Raw genomic sequence first — 16,533 nt, 5'->3', positions numbered from 1 at the left:
ACATTTACGACCCTCATGGTCATGAGCTTCGGGTAGTGTCTTGGATTCAAGTGGCCAAAATGAACTTCCTCCGTAGGAGGGCTGGGCTCAGCCTCAGAGATAGGGTGAGGGTCTCAGACATCCGGGAGGAGCACACAGTGGAGCAGCTGCTGCCTTGCTCTGAAAGGGGCCAGCTGAGGTGGTTCGGTCACTGCCTCCAGGATGCCTCTCTTTAGTGGTTTTCTGGGCATGTCCAATGGGCAAGAGGCCCCAGGTTAGAATCAGAGGGGTTATACATCTCGTCTGGCATGGGACGGCCTCAGGGTGGAGAGACGGACGTATGGAATACGCCTGCTGCGCGGATAAGTGGAAGACAATGGATGGATGGACAGGAGGATGGACGGACGGAAGAACGGATTAATGTGCACTTACAGCTGCGGATTCATCTATAAGGAGATCATTAATATTTTATGATAATTAACAAGTAAATTAAAATGCATGGAGCAGAACCAGAGATACCATCTTTTTTGTCTTCCGCACATTTTCTTTCTTGTTCAATTCAATTCAATTCAGTTTATTTGTATAGCCCAATTTCACAAATTACAAATTTGTCTCGGAGTGCTTTACAATCTGTACACATAGACATCCCTGCCCCAAAACCTCACATCGGACCAGGAAAAACTCCCAAATAACCCTTCAGGGGGAAAAAAGGGAAGAAACCTGGAGGAGAGCAACAGAGGAGGATCCCTCTCCTAGGATGGACAGATGCAATAGATGTAATGTGTACAGAAGGACAGATTTAGAGTTAAAATACATTCAATGAATATGACAGAGTGTATGAATAGTTCATAGTAGGCATATTCCACGATGGAGACCTCCACGATCCATCAGGCAGATGGCGGTGGGGAGGAGGAGGGCGGAGTCTCAACAGGACAGTGGCGTAGTCATGAGCAGGAATTCCACGACCCAGACGATCCATCAGGCAGATAGGATCTATGCCGTCTCATAGGGTCCGATGACCCCATGAGACGTAAAGTCAAGGACTTCCGGGAGAAAGCAGAGTTAGTAACGTGTGATTGAGAGATGAAAATTCATCCTTAAGGAGAGAAAAAGAGGAGATAGGTACTCAGTGCATCCTAAAACGTCCCCGGCAGCTATAAGCCTATAGCAGCATATCAAGGGGCTGGACCAGGGCAAACCTGATTCAGCCCTAACTATAAGCTCTGTCAAGAGGAAGGTCTTAAGTCTACTCTTAAACGAGGTGACTGTGTCTGCCTCCCGGACTGAAATTGGAAGCTGGTTCCATAAAAGAGGAGCTTGATAACTAAAGGCTCTGGCTCCCATTCTACTTTTTAAGACTCTAGGAACTACAAGTAGTCCCGCATTTAGTGAGCGTAGCTCTCTAGTGGGGCAATATGGTGCGACAAGCTCCTTAAGATATGATGGAGCATCACCAATCAAGGCTTTGTAGGTTAAGAGAAGAATTTTAAAAGTGATTCTTGATTTTACTGGGAGCCAGTGCAGAGCAGCTAGTGCAGGAGTGATGTGATCTCTTTTCTTAGTTTTAGTGAGAACACGAGCTGCAGCATTCTGGATCAACTGGAGGGACCTAAGAGATTTATTAGAGCAGCCTGCTAATAAGGAGTTGCAGTAATCCAGTCTCAAGTAACGAACGCGTGAACCAATTTTCTGCATCTTTTGAGACAAGATGTGCCTGATTTTGAAATATTACGTAGATGAAAGAATGCAGTCCTTGAGATTTGCTTTACGTGGGAGTTAAAGGACAAGTCCTGATCAAAGATAACGCCAAGATTCTTTACAGTGGTGTTGGATGCCAGGGCAATGCCGTCTACAGAATCCACATCACCAGATAATTGATCTCTGAGGTGCTCAGGGCCGATTAAAATTACTTCGGTTTTGTCTGAGTTTAACATCAAGAAGTTGCAGGTCATCCATGTTTTCATGTCTTTAAGACATGCTTGAATTTTACAGAGTTGGTTGCTCTCCTCTGGTTTTATCGATAAATATAGTTGAGTGTCATCTGCATAACAATGAAAGTTTATGGAGTGTTTCCTGATAATATTGCCCAAAGGAAGCATGTATAAGGTAAATAAAATTGGTCCAAGCACAGAACCTTGTGGAACTCCGTGATTAACGTTGGTGGTTATCGAGGCGTCATCGTTTACAAATACAAACTGAGATCGATCTGATAAATAGGATTTAAACCAAATTAGTGCCGTGCCTGAAATGCCAATCGACTGCTCCAGTCTCTGTAACAGGATGTCATGGTCAATGGTGTCGAATGCAGCACTAAGGTCTAACAAGACCAGGACAGAGAGGAGTCCTTTATCTGCTGCCATTAAGAGGTCATTTGTAATTTTCACCAGTGCCGTCTCGGTGCTGTGGTGTTTTCTAAATCCTGATTGAAATTTCTCAAATAAACTATTATGATGTAGAAAGTCGCACAACTGATTTGCGACCACTTTCTCAAGGATCTTGGAGAGGAAGGGGAGGTTAGAGATCGGTCTGTAGTTAGCCAATACCTCTGGATCCAGAGTGGGCTTCTTCAGGAGAGGTTTAATAACAGCCACCTTGAAGGAGTGTGGTACGTTGCACCAACATTACCCACAATTCCACTCTACTGCAAATAGTTCAGTTAGAGATGTGGGTGTGTTTTGCGGGGCTAATGTAGCTTTGGGTCGCTAGCGTCAAGCAGAGGTGAAGAGGTGGGACAGTAGATAACTTCCTTCTAACATCACGCGGCCAGACGTTTAAACCTGTAGTCTTTAGCCCCAGCAGCCGCTGCCTCAAGTGATGTCACTCGAGGCAGCTGATTTTGAGCCACACAAGGCTTTATGTAACAGTCACACAATTCACATATGCAGTAATACTCCTCGAGACCTATAATCCAGACTTTTCAGGGTTTATGTTTCCACGGTGTAGAGCATGATATGTACTGTCACATGCTGGTGAGTGAGGAACATGTGTCTGTGCTGTGTTACACCATCAGTGCTGATGATAAGCAGCCCCTTCCCACCACCTCTGGATCTGACGTCACTCTGAGCCTCTGTGGTGAAGAGGGATCTCCAGAATGATATTGATGCACTCGTCCACGTCACCGAAGGATGAGTGCTCTCTCTCAGCAGCTCGACTTGGAGGAGAGCCAGCTATCGCTGGGCCAAAAATGCTTCCCCATTTCATTTTAGAAAAAGGAGGCCTCTCTTTTTTTGCATATGTGACTGGAATTTTAAAATTCCTCAAACAGACAATAAAACTAATCTCCATCAAACTTTCAATGTGGCTGAATGGATGAGCCTAGAAGAAGGAGCGTGACATGATTCAAACGTTCTGCTGGGGGAAGGTAGAATAAGTGAATGATCCACTGGCACGTCACAATAAATAAATCCTTAGTACATATAATACATATGCTATTTTATAAGTATTTCAAGCTGCTTTGTGACTCTTTTCATCTTCATAAAAGCTGCACCATATTGAGTGACACAATGGCAGGTGCCAAGACTAACACACATTGTTTACATGCATAAAGAATTAAAAATGTCCTCCTGATAACAGCCATGCTCCCCAAACGTATCTTCCTGTGTGTGTTTGCTTTTGTTTGACAGGTCGGTATCAACATGACACGAGTTATACTTCATATACAACTGTAGACACGGCAAACATGCCATATCACATGAGAGACTTTTACTCACTCAATGCATCATGAGCGATGAGGAATGCATGAACCAGAGCAGCGAAGATCTAAAGCCGAGCGGTGATAATGGAGGAACACACTGAGGCGTGTTGGTGGAGCATGATATGAGACCATGTTGGACCAGGGCTCTTTTTCCAAATTAGACGTATGAGCACATGTTGCGTCATAGGATGAAAAGTAGGTGAACAGTGCCATCTTGGGTGCCACAGGAGAAGCGTTTCTTTTTATCCATTTAGGGCTTATTTTGAAAAACGTGTTGGTATATTAACAGAATAATGTGCATATACTGTATTTGCTTCAACTATAAAATAAGAAAACATTTTGTGTTGACACTGTCACAAAAAGATCTACGTTTTGAATCGATGTATAGTATTTCTTCATAATGTTTAACTTGTTGCAGCTGCTTGTACTAACCAGGTCGATCATAAAAACTCAAACATAAACACAAAACGTGCTTGTTGGCAAACTTAAGTAAATTAGGGTTTTACGTGGAGCACGTGAAGGCATCAGTGGCCCGTCATCCAGCCAATAAACGGATGATCAAATACGTCGGGCTCTCCCTGGAGGAGGAGTGCAGAACAACAGCTCAACTGTTTTTCATTCCGTCCACTGTCGGAGTTCTCAACTATTTATAATTTTTTTCACTCGAAATATTTTTGGACAGTTATTTTATCTACAAAATCTGCACAATCGGGGTAATTAGAACTATTCTGTGAATATATTTCCGGTGTTGTGAGCAAGCTGTATTTGTTTAGCTTTTAAAAATATATATTTAAAAACACCACACACAAAAAAATGCTGTGAGATTAATTAATTAGAACCGTTACATTAATATACCGATCAAAACCTATGATGGAAACCCACAGGGCGCCTTGCCCTCGCGCAGTTGGATGGCGATCTAGCACTCCGGACAGTTGCATCAGTTCCTGTGTGTGCGTGTAAATGTGCCGCGGCTGCCGCTCCACTCGCTACTTTTTTATTCCCAGGACGCAGGAATAGTCATAAATCCTCCTCGGATGTGATCATAATAAAGACGTCACCCCTCCTTGCTCGGGTTGGCTCGACAGTGCACAGCTATTCGTAAGCTACAACAACAACAACCTCATGCCCATGGATAACGCAGGGATTTCTCTGAGATCCCCTCGCCGTGTGAATACGACATCTGCGTCAGATCCATAGCAGAGACTGCGTGTAATTGCTCCGGATATCTCGTCTCGGCTGTGAAAAAAAAAAAAAAACCGACAAGGACTTGATCTCCTCGCAGCAAATAGGACGCGCGCCGTGGATTTGAAGGTATTTAATAACTGCGACACATGGATTTCGAGGCAGACGTGCACACGCGTCCGCTGGAATAACGTGCTGTCATTGCGGTGCTTTGGTGCGCACGTCTTTTTAAAGTGTTGCACATTTAAATGGATACTGTGCGGGATCTGTGTCAACGTCATGGCTGAGGCTGAAACGTGCGCACGTCTCCTATAGTCTCGAGGAGAAGAGAGAGAGAGAAAAAGAAAGCATGTGCCCTGGAGCAGCTTCGCAGTTGTTATCTTTGCACTTGTTTTTTTTATTTATTATTTGTTAGCTCGGACAGGGGAAGTCGATGTGCGCCACGGTGCTTGTGAAACACAGAACGCACTCCACTACGCACTTTTCTGCTCCGCTTCATATTGCTTTTTTTTGTGAACAGGCACGCCCACTCCGGAGCAATGTGGATCATATGCTCCGTGCTGTGCAATTATTATAGACTTCACGTATTCGCTGGCAGACAATGGTTGTGTGTATTCATTATCTGGTCAGTTGCAGCCTTGCCCTATAAGCGATTTAAAGCACCAGTGTCCAAAACCCCTTCAAAAATAAATGTCAGTTTTGTTTTGCAAACAGAGGGGGGCACTCTTCCAAAGAGACTTCACGTTCCAGTCAAGCTTGAATGGGGAAGTTGTGTGTGTGTGCGTGTGTGTGTGTGTGAGAGAGAGTATGTTGTACTCACTGTATAATACTGTAATAAATACTTACTTATTTAACTTAAATTACAGAATGAGCCTTTTCCACCAAACTATCTATTATAAGCTTACCAGTATTTATTATTTGTATTATTATAATGGTTGTAATAGAATAGGCGGTGAAAAATTGCTCTTTTGATCGTGTCCACTGCACCTTTCAAACACCCGTGTGGGCTTTAAGGGCTTACGTTAAGAGCAGAATCTATCCTGTTTAGTGGATGATGCATCGTGCGCCCCAGTGAAATTGGACTGGTTCACCAAATAGCATCTCTGGTATTTTTTAGGAGTCATGGAGGAAACAGCTGCTGCAGCTCCAGCGCCTGGCACTGGTGCTGCCCCATCAGCCCCGAAACCTCCGCTCTCCTCCTTTGTACCTTCCCGCAGCCTGCTGGAGTGGAGACGCAGGGTCAAGTCTGAGTACATGCGCCTTCGCCAATTAAAACGCCTTAAAAAAGTAGAGGAGGTCAAGGTGGGTCAACACAATTATTAACATTGTTGCTTTAAAAACAAACAAACAGGTGTTTGTTTAATGTATGCCTGTGTGCATGGTGCTTGTAGTATCTGTGTGTTATATATGCAGCGCTCACTCACTGTGTGTGTTCACGTGTCTTACAGGGTGTGTGACATGCTCTCTGTTCTGTTTGATTCCAGACCCTGTTCATGTCCAACAGGCAAAAGATTGAGCAGCGTACAGATGTCCTGAACGCAGAGTGGGCAAGGCTCAGGATTCAGTCCATCCCTCTGTCGACGTCTGGTGGAGCTCTGGCCAACACGAAGGTGTGTGACGATGTGAGTGTGTTGCCAAAGAGGGTAAAATAATGCACCACACAACTTCACATGCCCAGGGCTATTACAGGAGACTGAAACTAAAGGAAAAAACACATCCAACTGAAACCATACTGCCTGGTTAAAAACAAAGGAATACACATTTATTTCCATTTGAGTTGTCTGGCTATAATATATCTCAACCTAAAAAAAAAAGACGCAGCAATAATTCCCGTCAACGACATAAATTGAACAGACAGAATTCCAGGAGATGCCACTCTGCTGCAATTGCTTTAGATTGAACAAAAAAGTAGTACGAAGATGACTGTAAACAATATACATTTTGGCCATTCCTTTTGATCAAACCCCCCTCCCCCAGCCCCCAATCTCAATTATGTCTCTTGGGCACAACAGCAACTAGAACGTCTATTTAGTTAAAGTATAACTATAGTATAACTGTGCACATGCTGCATGTGTTGTTCGAGTAATCCAATGTTATATTATTGAGTGAATGTCTTCTGAGAAAGCCCCTCATCTCCATCATGTTGCGTCCTCCTTAGCAGCACCCGGGTTACACTCTGATTCCCACCTGGTTGTCAAGTGTTACCAAAATATCTCAGAACAAAGCTGTGTGCCAGAAATGGATGATAATGTGCAGTCCAAAAGTTATTTCTAGCCCTAATACAAACAGCCTGTGGGCATGACAGCATTTTCCTCTTCCCCCGCGCTGTCCCCTTTATTGTGTTTAAATTCGGTTTATTTTCCCTGTTGGGGTGTCGAGCAGCAAGTGTATTCAATTATATTATTATAAAAATTGTCCAATAATGTAGAGGACTGCTCTATTGTCTTGTCAACCCCAACTCATCTCTGGTTCTCTTACAGATGTGCACAGTGGAGTTTGGCTTCCCAGAATTCAAAGCTCAAGCCATTGCCATGAGACCACTGTCAACAGTGGCAGGAATCCCCTTCATGTATTCTTGGTCGCCTCTTCAGCACAACTTCATGGTATGACATCACTTTACAACCTCAGAAGCATCCCAGGCGGTCGCATGCCGGTGCTGATGGGACTTGTTGTTTCTCAGGTGGAGGATGAGACATTCCTTCACAACATCCCATACATGGGCGACGAGGTGCTGGAACAGGACGAGGCCTTCCTGGAGGACCTCATCGACAACTACGATGGTGTCCACGGTGACAGAGGTGTGTGTGTGTGTGTTATATGAATAATGTAGCACCTGTCATACTATAGATCACTGCAACATTACTTTTTGTTTGTTATGGGCTGATGATGCAGCCTGGAAGCATGTGGAAAACAAAAATAAATATTGAAAGGGACTGGTCGCTTGTTAGGTTCTGACTTGTTCTACCTGTGTCCCAGAGGGGGGGTTTATCAACGACGAGGTCTTTAAAGAGCTGGTGGAGGCCTTGAGCCAGTACTCTGACCACGAGGAGGAGGAGGAAGATGAGGAAGAAGCAGCGGTGGCGGTGGCGACGCCAGAGGCTGCGCCGGAGGCGACTGTAAAGAAGGAGGACGAGAGAGTGATGAGGAGGAGCTTGGCGGAGGCTTCAGACGATGGCAAACCTGGCGCTGTGGCATTCATCAGGAGGAAGAGGAGGAGCACCACAGTGGGTGAGCAAGTGTTCAGCGGCTTTTGTTCCCCGGTCGAGAACAAGAGGGCTTCGGCGCGAACAGGGCCGCCACTGTTTCCCCCCTCGCTGCGCGGTACAGCTGCCACGAGGTCGCCCTGCCACGGCAGCGTCCGCACCGACGTTGTTTACTTACAAGCTGCCCCTGTGTGCCCGCACGGGGGGTGTGTGAGGGAACCGGCTCGTCCAGGACACTGATATGACCCGGCTCTTGTTACAGAACTCTCATACCGAGCTTTCTGTGAAACGGTGGACTGGAAGCACACCTGGCTAAACAGTCACTGAGGCACCGGTCGACAAAGACATCCATGAATGAGAGCGGCCCATGAATAAAATACAGTAGAATCAGGGGGGGGGGATAAAAAGTATTACACCACGTTTATTGACAACTGGCCTTGAGCATTGGGACATCTCCTGTACCATTGCAACATGTTGAAAAGAACACATTGCGTAAGATTTATTTGTGAAGCCGCATCAAAACATGACATGACAGGTTTTATTTGAATAACCGACTCTTTCTTTGCTGTCTCCCAAAAGTGAGAGACTTGTCCAGCAGCAAGAAGGTCCCCAACGATAAGATATTTTCGGCCATCGCCTCGATGTTCCCTTACAAAGGCACCACGGAGGAGCTGAAGGAAAAGTAAGACAAAGTGCAGCGTCCACTGTGGATCCGTGTGCACAATGGCGAGCGGGGCCGCTGCTTAGTGTTCACCATGGAGACGCGAGCTGTCAGGGAGGAAAGTAATAATGGTGGCTCCCTCTCAGGCGCTCTGGCTCAAAAGGAGCAAGTTGCATCAGAATCTGAAAGGGCTTTAGAAAGGGGCATCTGCGACTTCACTTCACGGCGGTGCGCCGTGGGAAGAGGTGATTTATTTCTCCTCAAACCCTCCACAGGTACAAGGACCTCTTGGAGCCCCCCCTCCCGGTGAAGCTGCCCTTACTCTGCACCCCCAACCTGGACGGACCCTTTGCTAAGTCTGTACAGCGGGAGCAGTCGTTACACTCCTTCCACACGCTCTTCTGCAGACGTTGCTTCAAATACGACTGTTTCCTCCACCGTAAAGGCTTGATTTATGTTGATTATTATTTTCTCCTGCGGTGTAATGTTTCCCAGTGAGATTGTGACACATACTTATTGACGGACGCGCTGACGCACAACAGAGAGTCACAATACGGTGTCTTTCTTTCCGTAAAGCTTTCCATGCGACACCCAATGTTTACAAGAGGAAGAACAAGGAGATCCGCGTACAGACCGAACCGTGTGGCGTGGACTGCTTCCTGTTGGAGGTATGCCAACCTCACGAGGATTGTGAACCTGATCACGCTTTCCGTATGCTTTCGTACGTGTTATATCTTGTTGTGTGTGTCCTATTCCTGAAGAAAGGGGCGAAAGAGTTTGTGGATCAGAATATGCTCCGGTCACAAAGGTCTCGGAGGCGCCGAAAGCAGCAGCGTCCTAGCAGCTCCAGCTGTCCCGGGCCGTCTGCGTCTGTCGAGGAAGGACAAGAGGCCGGCAGTGACCATGAAACCACCTCCTCCTCAGGTAGGACGAGCTCACAGCAACGGGGTTTCAATCTGCTTCTGAAGCCATCGGGTGCTTCGTCTATTCTAGGTATGTCGTTTTTGTTTTGACCTTCCTCGTTGCAATATTTTGCCCATTGTTTTGGGATTCACATGTTCTCAGGTGCTCTAAAGTGAATCGTTGAGGCCTCATACAGTATGCACACAGTTGTCTTTTGCCATAACCTCCCCCAAATCCCTCCCTTCCTGGAACGCCGTCTCCCCCGACGGCCCTTCAGAAAAGGGAAATTTGGACGAAGATGAGAGCTTTCAAGTCATAACCCGCTCTCCCCTCTGTCTCCCTCCATCTACTCTCAATATCAGCCCTCGCTTGCCAAGCAAAATAAACCTGCCATGAGTTTTGCATGCTACGACACCAACATAAGGACATTGTACCCTCTCCCCCTCCCCCTACTGTGGTGGTTTTTTTCTTCTTCTTTTTCTTCCATTTCTGTTGTCATCTTCATGTGGAGAGCAGTGGGAGGGACATAAGAGCAATCTCCTCTGGCTCTTTATGGCCCCCTCCTCACCTGAACCTCTTAGGTTATTGTTCATCTGCAACAGAGCCTCACTGGAAGTCTCTGTTAGTTCTGGAAACTGCTCGTCCTCAGCCAGTGACTCAGCAGACTCTCTCTCTCTCTCTCTCTCTCTTGCACGTGTTGAGATAACGTGGTGGGGGGGGAAACAGATTGTTAATAAAAATACTCAGTGCTGGAGCATGTGGCCGCGGCAGTGCTGCATTCAGCCTGTTGCCAAGCAACATCCGGCTCTCTGCTGCGAGCTGTGGGTGGACACACGCATCAGTTTTGAATATCCAAAAAGCTCAAGCACAGCCATGGTACCGTGTGTGTGTGTGTGTGTGTGTACATGCAGATAAACAAAAAGGGCACCCAGAAATAGCTGTATGTGTGCCAGTGTAGGGTTGCATTAGCTTGACTGTGTGTGGGCTGGTTAGAAAATCTGTCAAAAACCTTGGACCAATACAAAGTGATAGAAAAGAGTTTTATCAACCAAACTTCTTGCCAAGAGCAGTGATACAAACGGGTTTTCCTGTGTCTGTTACAGAGGAGAATTCACGATGCCAGACTCCCACCAAGCCGCGTCCAGGGGATGATGACGGCGAGCAGCCGGCGGGCTGTGTGGTTCAGTGGAGCGGGGCGGAGGAGTCCCTGTTCAGAGTGCTCCACGGCACATACTTCAACAACTTCTGCTCCATTGCTCGCCTCATCGGCACAAAAAACTGCAAGGAGGTAACATTGTTCACACACCTAATGGAATACGTCAACCCCACAATGGCCATCGGCGTACCGACGACTCAGACCGCGTGACCGGGAAGTTTTGAAGAAAACTAAGTTTTTTTCTTCACATGACAAAATTATTGCTTGGATTCAAACAAGTAACTTCTAGGATGAACATCTGAATCTGTATAACATAGTCAGGCTCATAGTGAATAGTTTAAAAGACAAACCAAAGATATCTTCTTTTTTATTCCCCCACCTCCACCTGCATGATCCCCATAGCAACTAAACCGCCGACTCATGGCTAATGTCGCGAGGAGAGTCGAGGTGCTAAGTGGTAAGCTCATTTATTACCAAATGTAAATAACCCCATGATTATTTTTAGTTCAAACGTGTCGTCTTCAGACTCAAACGATGTTGCCAATGGAGGCACAAAACCTGGAATCAGATTTTGATGTATAAAATCGGAATGAGTTCCCCTTTAAAATGCCAGATGCAGAGGTGAGATGAAGGCTAAAAATAGATGCAACAAAACTTTGGTGGAGCCCAAAAGACACACACATGAAACAACTGATGACAAATAGGAAGTAGAAGCAAGAGGATTTCTGGAGATCAATTCTCTTTACAAGCTATACGAGATATAAATTGTTTTAAAGTGTTAAATAATAAACAACAACAATGCTTTCTGTAACTATTGCGTAACTTCCCATGCTGACTTCTGATGCGTTTGTGCCAGTGGGAGTATAATAACTAATGCATCTTGTGCCTGTGGTGTTGTGGTGTGGATAATTAGGCTGACTACAGAGAGAATGGCATGTGGCACTATAAGCACTATAAACACGGATGCTAACCAGATGTGACATCTCCCAAATTCTCTCATGATGTAGTCAGTCAGCCTCAGACATTCCCAGACTTAAGTCAAAAGAGTGGCATGTGGACTGTGCATCACGCGGCTTGTAGAGAACATATTACAACTTCTAACATTTTAAAACATTTTGCTTTTGAGCATAATAAAGTAAAGAACAGGTAAAACAGTGTATACACATGTTGACGCAGCCTTGTTTGTTTACATCCGCCCTTCTTGCGTCACGTGGTTATGTGAGACTCTGTATCGGTCTGTCACGGCCCTGCTGGCGTCCACAGGGCCCCGCCCACTGCTCAGCAGAGTGGAAATGATGAGCCCAGCTGCATTGTTATGTATGTTTGTGTCCTAGGGAAGAAGCCAATTCTGGGTTTTGGCCCCATGAAGAGGTTAAAGTGTGTTTGTGTGTCGTGTGGCGTAATCCATGTGCTTTTCTGCATCACAGGCAGAACATGAATCAATGTAATTACAATGAAGAAAACTGAATTTCATCACAGTAGTGTACATTTCTAATTAGTTTGCAGGACGTGTTGTTGTTGTTGTTGTTGTTGATGTTCATGTCATTGTCACTTTCTACAGGTGTATGAGTTTGCAGTGAAGGAAGTCCTGATCCACCGTGTTCCGTTAGTTGATGGAGGCGTCGCGCCCCAAAAGAAGAAACGGAAACACAGGCATGACCTCTCCTGTTGCTCTCCCTCTCATGCCCACCCTTTGCCGAATGATAGAAACACGTAGACGACACGATCGCTTTGCTAAAAGGGAGCTTGGTTCAAATAAATAATTAAAGTCATGCAGAATTAAATGGATTCGGCACTGTTGCATAAGTATTTACACTGCAAGTAGTCTTCAGATTTCAATTTATGTTGCTTAATAAGCCATAAAAAGAGCTGAATAGGTGTGGGCCAGTTCTGATGGTGTCTTTGTGTTTGTTTAATGTGGCAGGTTATGGGCAAAGATTCAGCTCAAGAAAGGTATGTATGTTCACCTGGGAAAAAGAAAAAAACACCCCAGCACAATTATTACTCCGCTATGCATTGTGAGATATGACGCAGCGCACTAGTCTGAGGGCTTTGTCCTCTGTTGCTCCAGATAACTCGTCCAATCAGGTGTTCAAATACCAGCCGTGTGATCACCCCGACCATCCGTGCGACAGCTCCTGCCCGTGTGTGATGAGCCAGAATTTCTGCGAGAAGTTCTGCCAGTGCGAGCAGGAGTGTGAGTTTCACCTTTTTTTCCTTTTCACCAGTGTGACTCTTTTTCCAGTGTCCCTCTTATGCTTCTTCTTTCCGACACACACAACAAGACACGAGTACGGAGCTTGCCCTGCCTTGTGATGGTGAAGGGAAATTGTTTGTCACAACCACATTTTTCCACTGAAAGCTATTTTTCCACGCCGCCATCGAGCACTGCAGCAGAATGTAAAACGAGCCCGCAGTATTCTGGCAGTGGTCAGAGGAGAGACTGTCCTCTGGCCGGCATAGGTGGGTGTCTGTCTGACACAGAGCTGCGTTCACAACCAGACAGTCGCCGCTGCAGCAATGACCGAGAGGAGTGCTTTCCCAAATGGCCACACGGCGGAGGAATGCATTTTGTGTGTTGCCCTCTGGAGAGTTCACGGGGATAAGACGTACGAGGAAAGTCTTTTGCAATGGTTTGGAAAAGAAAGCTTTGCCTCATTCGGTCACCTCTCTCTCTCTCCCCCCGCCTTCCCCTCCTCCTTGGCCGAATGTTACCTCGCCTTTTCCCGTAGCAGAGGAGAGCCGGGGCCAAACAGGAAGCAGCCCCCGGTTGCACATGCGTGCGCTCTAAAGGCTTGGAGAGAAATCAAAGGGATGTGACAGGCTCTGTGCCTGATGTACAACATTATATCCAACGTCAGTATGAGTCAGGCAAGCGCCAGCTAAACAATGCTTTATAAAACAGTCACATAAAAACCCGGACTGGCTGGGGATTCCGAGTTCAAAACGGCAAATGCGGGCCGACAGCTTTCCCCCACAGCGGAGACGGCTGCACAGACATTTGGGTTATTCTTGCCTGATCCTTCCACTCATCTGCCCGGAGGGTGTTGTGTTTCCTCTGCAAAATTGTATTTCAGCATATCTGCCAGCAGAGGTCTCTGAGCGATGGGCTTCTCAGCTTTCCTCAGCCATTCAGTTTCTGTGCTGCGTCTGCAATACGACGTGGAATTATTCATCATAATCACACTGTGTGTTCCGCCAGGCGATGTGATGGATATCCTGTCTGAGCAGCTGTGTGTCCCAATGCTCTCCAGGCCAGAACCGCTTCCCGGGCTGCAGGTGCAAGACGCAGTGCAACACCAAACAGTGTCCCTGCTACCTGGCCGTGAGGGAATGTGACCCAGATCTGTGCATGACCTGTGGCACGGCAGACCACTGGGACAGCAAAGCCATCTCCTGCAAGAACTGCAGCATCCAGAGAGGCCTGAAAAAGGTACGCGGGGGGGGGGGGCTTGAAGGTCTAAACGGTAACGTGTTTCAAACCAGATGTTCTGTTCGAGGTTCGTGGTGTTTTAGATCACTCATGTGTTTGACTTGTGGAGTCCTAACTGCCATGTGACTTCTCTCAGCACCTGCTTTTGGCTCCATCCGATGTCGCAGGATGGGGCACCTTCATCAAAGAGCCGGTTCAGAAGAATGAGTTCATCTCTGAATACTGCGGAGAGGCAAGTCCATGCAGTTTAATCAGATTCAAAGGAATATATATTTTTAGGCTTGATTTTTAAGTTTTGTATAACTGTGTGTCTGCATGTCTGTTTGTGTATGTGTGTGTGTGTGTGTGTGTGTGTGTGTGAGCAGCTGATCTCCCAAGATGAGGCAGACCGACGCGGGAGGATCTATGACAAATACATGTCGAGCTTCCTCTTCAACTTGAACAATGGCAAGTATTCCTCCATTCCTCCAGCGCTCATAACCACACCGCCGTTCTTTGACATCTTCCTCAATGCGTCCGTGTGTCTCAGTAGACTTTGTTGTGGATGCCACGCGTAAGGGGAACAAAATCCGCTTCGCAAATCATTCAGTTAATCCAAACTGCTACGCAAAAGGTAAAACAGTTTTGCTCCGTATGAAAATTGAGATTACTTTATTGGAATGGGAGCGGTCCTTTGTTGGCTAATGCTATGCCATTTGCCATTGCAGTGGTCATGGTCAATGGAGACCACCGCATTGGTATCTTTGCCAAACGAGCTATCCTGCAAGGAGAGGAGCTCTTCTTCGACTACAGGTAGAGTCACAGGCCTTTTAGTGACTCCAGCAGCTTCAAAGTAAAATGAAAAGCCAGGCCGCGCGGTACATCGTCGCTAATTTGCAAGGTTCCGTAGTTCCTGTGTACTTTCTGAGACTCTTTTCTTCCTCCCACAGATACAGCCAAGCGGATGCCCTCAAATATGTGGGAATAGAAAGGGAGGCAGACGCGTCTTAGCTACACCTGCTGCCTTCATCCGTAACCTTCCCCTCACCCTCCAGCCGCCCACTAACGCTTCTGTCCCGCTCTGTAGCGCCACATCTAGCTCGCGAGTTTTAGTAAAGTCGCCGTCTCTGCCCTGTCTGCTGCACTGCGAAAATAGAGAGTCCCTCTCGGCCGTTTGCTGATGATCCTGCGCCGCAGACACCATGCCACCTCCTTCGGTGACAGCAGTCAGCTCCCCCCCCCCCCCATCTGCCCACACCCACCCACCTACCTGCAAGAGTGTATACACCAGGCTTATGAAACTAAACTATTTAAAGTGGAAATACTATTAACCTGTATCGCTTAGCGCACCAAGAGGATCACATGTTTTCTTTTCATCTTGTTAAAGCAAAGAGGTTTGACGTGATGACCTATCATACAGTGTGTTACTCTCTAAGCAGTTTTGTTACTGTGCTTATGTACTTTAGTTTGACCTCTCAATACGTAATGCAATGATTTTACATCGTACCTAATGATGATCAGTGAAATGCATGTGCTCTTGGATAAGCAAACCAATAAACAATGTTAGTCACAGCGTTAGCTTCAGTCAGATTCTGCTTTGTGCAGTCTCTCAGTGTTTGTAGTGTGATGGTACCCGCCGCCTGTTCTTCAGGAGAGCTTGAGCAGGTTTGACAGCTCTGTCTGTTCTCCTGTGAAGCGTTTCAGCGGCGGGCATCACCAGCGCATCTTTACGGTGAGATAAGTTATTGTGCATTTATATCATTGTTCTGCAACAACAACAAAAAGGCAACCAGACAAGAAACCGACTGACTGAATGTAACCTGCGGTGATGATGGTGAAGAGATCTCATCCCTCTTTTCATTTTACGCATCAGCCCATTCTGTTGGTACTCTGAGCAAAGTGCACACACGGCAAACATTTAGCACCATGTGTACAGGATCTCGAGGACTTCGAGGAAATCATAAATACATTAACGACAAAAAAATAATTCAAGTGCCAAATTATTCCACACAGAAAAAGGCTGAAAAAATGTGCATGTGGTGCATAATTATAAACGGAGGTAGTTATGATGACGGGAAAAGCAAAAGTATCAGTGTTTGACCAAATATTCAAGTCCCCCACATGTGAATGTAAAATATCTTTTCATCATCTTTTTTTTTTTTTTTATATGTCCAGATTTGTTATCCACCCTGTTTTTCATTTTTTTTTTACATTAAAGCCCAGTCTGAAATGAGATCTTTCTCAAAAGGGATGAACAAAATGGAGTTTACTGCTATGTACAGTGTCTGCCTATAAAAATAAAAGTTTAACTTTATACATAAAAATATGGTGTCTCTGAGTTTG

At 46.1% G+C, this 16,533-nt stretch overlaps 1 protein-coding gene across 5 annotated transcripts; it reads left to right on the top strand.

The window, feature by feature from the left end:
- Positions 1 to 4,264: 4,264 nt before the first annotated feature.
- On the top strand, positions 4,265 to 16,514 carry ezh1 (enhancer of zeste 1 polycomb repressive complex 2 subunit). 5 transcript variants are annotated; one of them, XM_056407168.1, is made up of 20 exons: positions 4,265 to 4,386; positions 5,973 to 6,157; positions 6,340 to 6,477; positions 7,336 to 7,458; positions 7,536 to 7,653; positions 7,832 to 8,083; positions 8,638 to 8,740; positions 8,995 to 9,158; positions 9,296 to 9,387; positions 9,481 to 9,643; positions 10,726 to 10,910; positions 12,340 to 12,431; positions 12,703 to 12,731; positions 12,850 to 12,975; positions 14,033 to 14,211; positions 14,348 to 14,443; positions 14,577 to 14,658; positions 14,744 to 14,824; positions 14,919 to 15,003; positions 15,141 to 16,514. In XM_056407168.1, exons 2-20 carry the CDS (start codon positions 5,978 to 5,980, stop codon positions 15,199 to 15,201), a joined length of 2,349 nt encoding a protein of 782 aa, XP_056263143.1. In that variant the 5' UTR covers positions 4,265 to 4,386; positions 5,973 to 5,977; the 3' UTR covers positions 15,202 to 16,514. The 5 variants fall into 5 exon arrangements, with proteins under 5 accessions (XP_056263143.1, XP_056263144.1, XP_056263142.1 ...); XM_056407169.1 differs by lacking the exon at positions 4,265 to 4,386 and adding an exon at positions 4,395 to 4,984 and having other exon boundaries at positions 6,340 to 6,465; XM_056407167.1 differs by lacking the exon at positions 4,265 to 4,386 and adding an exon at positions 4,395 to 4,984.
- Positions 16,515 to 16,533: the final 19 nt, after the last annotated feature.

Source organism: Pseudoliparis swirei, chromosome 23 (assembly GCF_029220125.1).
Source record: "Pseudoliparis swirei isolate HS2019 ecotype Mariana Trench chromosome 23, NWPU_hadal_v1, whole genome shotgun sequence".
NCBI lineage: Eukaryota > Metazoa > Chordata > Actinopteri > Perciformes > Liparidae > Pseudoliparis > Pseudoliparis swirei.
The sequence above is the reverse complement of the archived record's forward strand: the minus strand, read 5'-3'. Positions and strand labels throughout refer to the sequence as shown.

Excerpts from the sequence above, each read along its gene's own strand:
- ezh1 (XM_056407168.1), top strand. The coding sequence starts at position 5,978 with ATGGAGGAAACAGCTGCTGCAGCTCCAGCGCCTGGCACTGGTGCTGCC. Across the intron at positions 6,478-7,335 it reads ACACGAAGGTGTGTGACGAT|ATGTGCACAGTGGAGTTTGG; the intron begins GTGAGTGTGTTG and ends GTTCTCTTACAG. Across the intron at positions 14,212-14,347 it reads TCCAGAGAGGCCTGAAAAAG|CACCTGCTTTTGGCTCCATC; the intron begins GTACGCGGGGGG and ends GACTTCTCTCAG.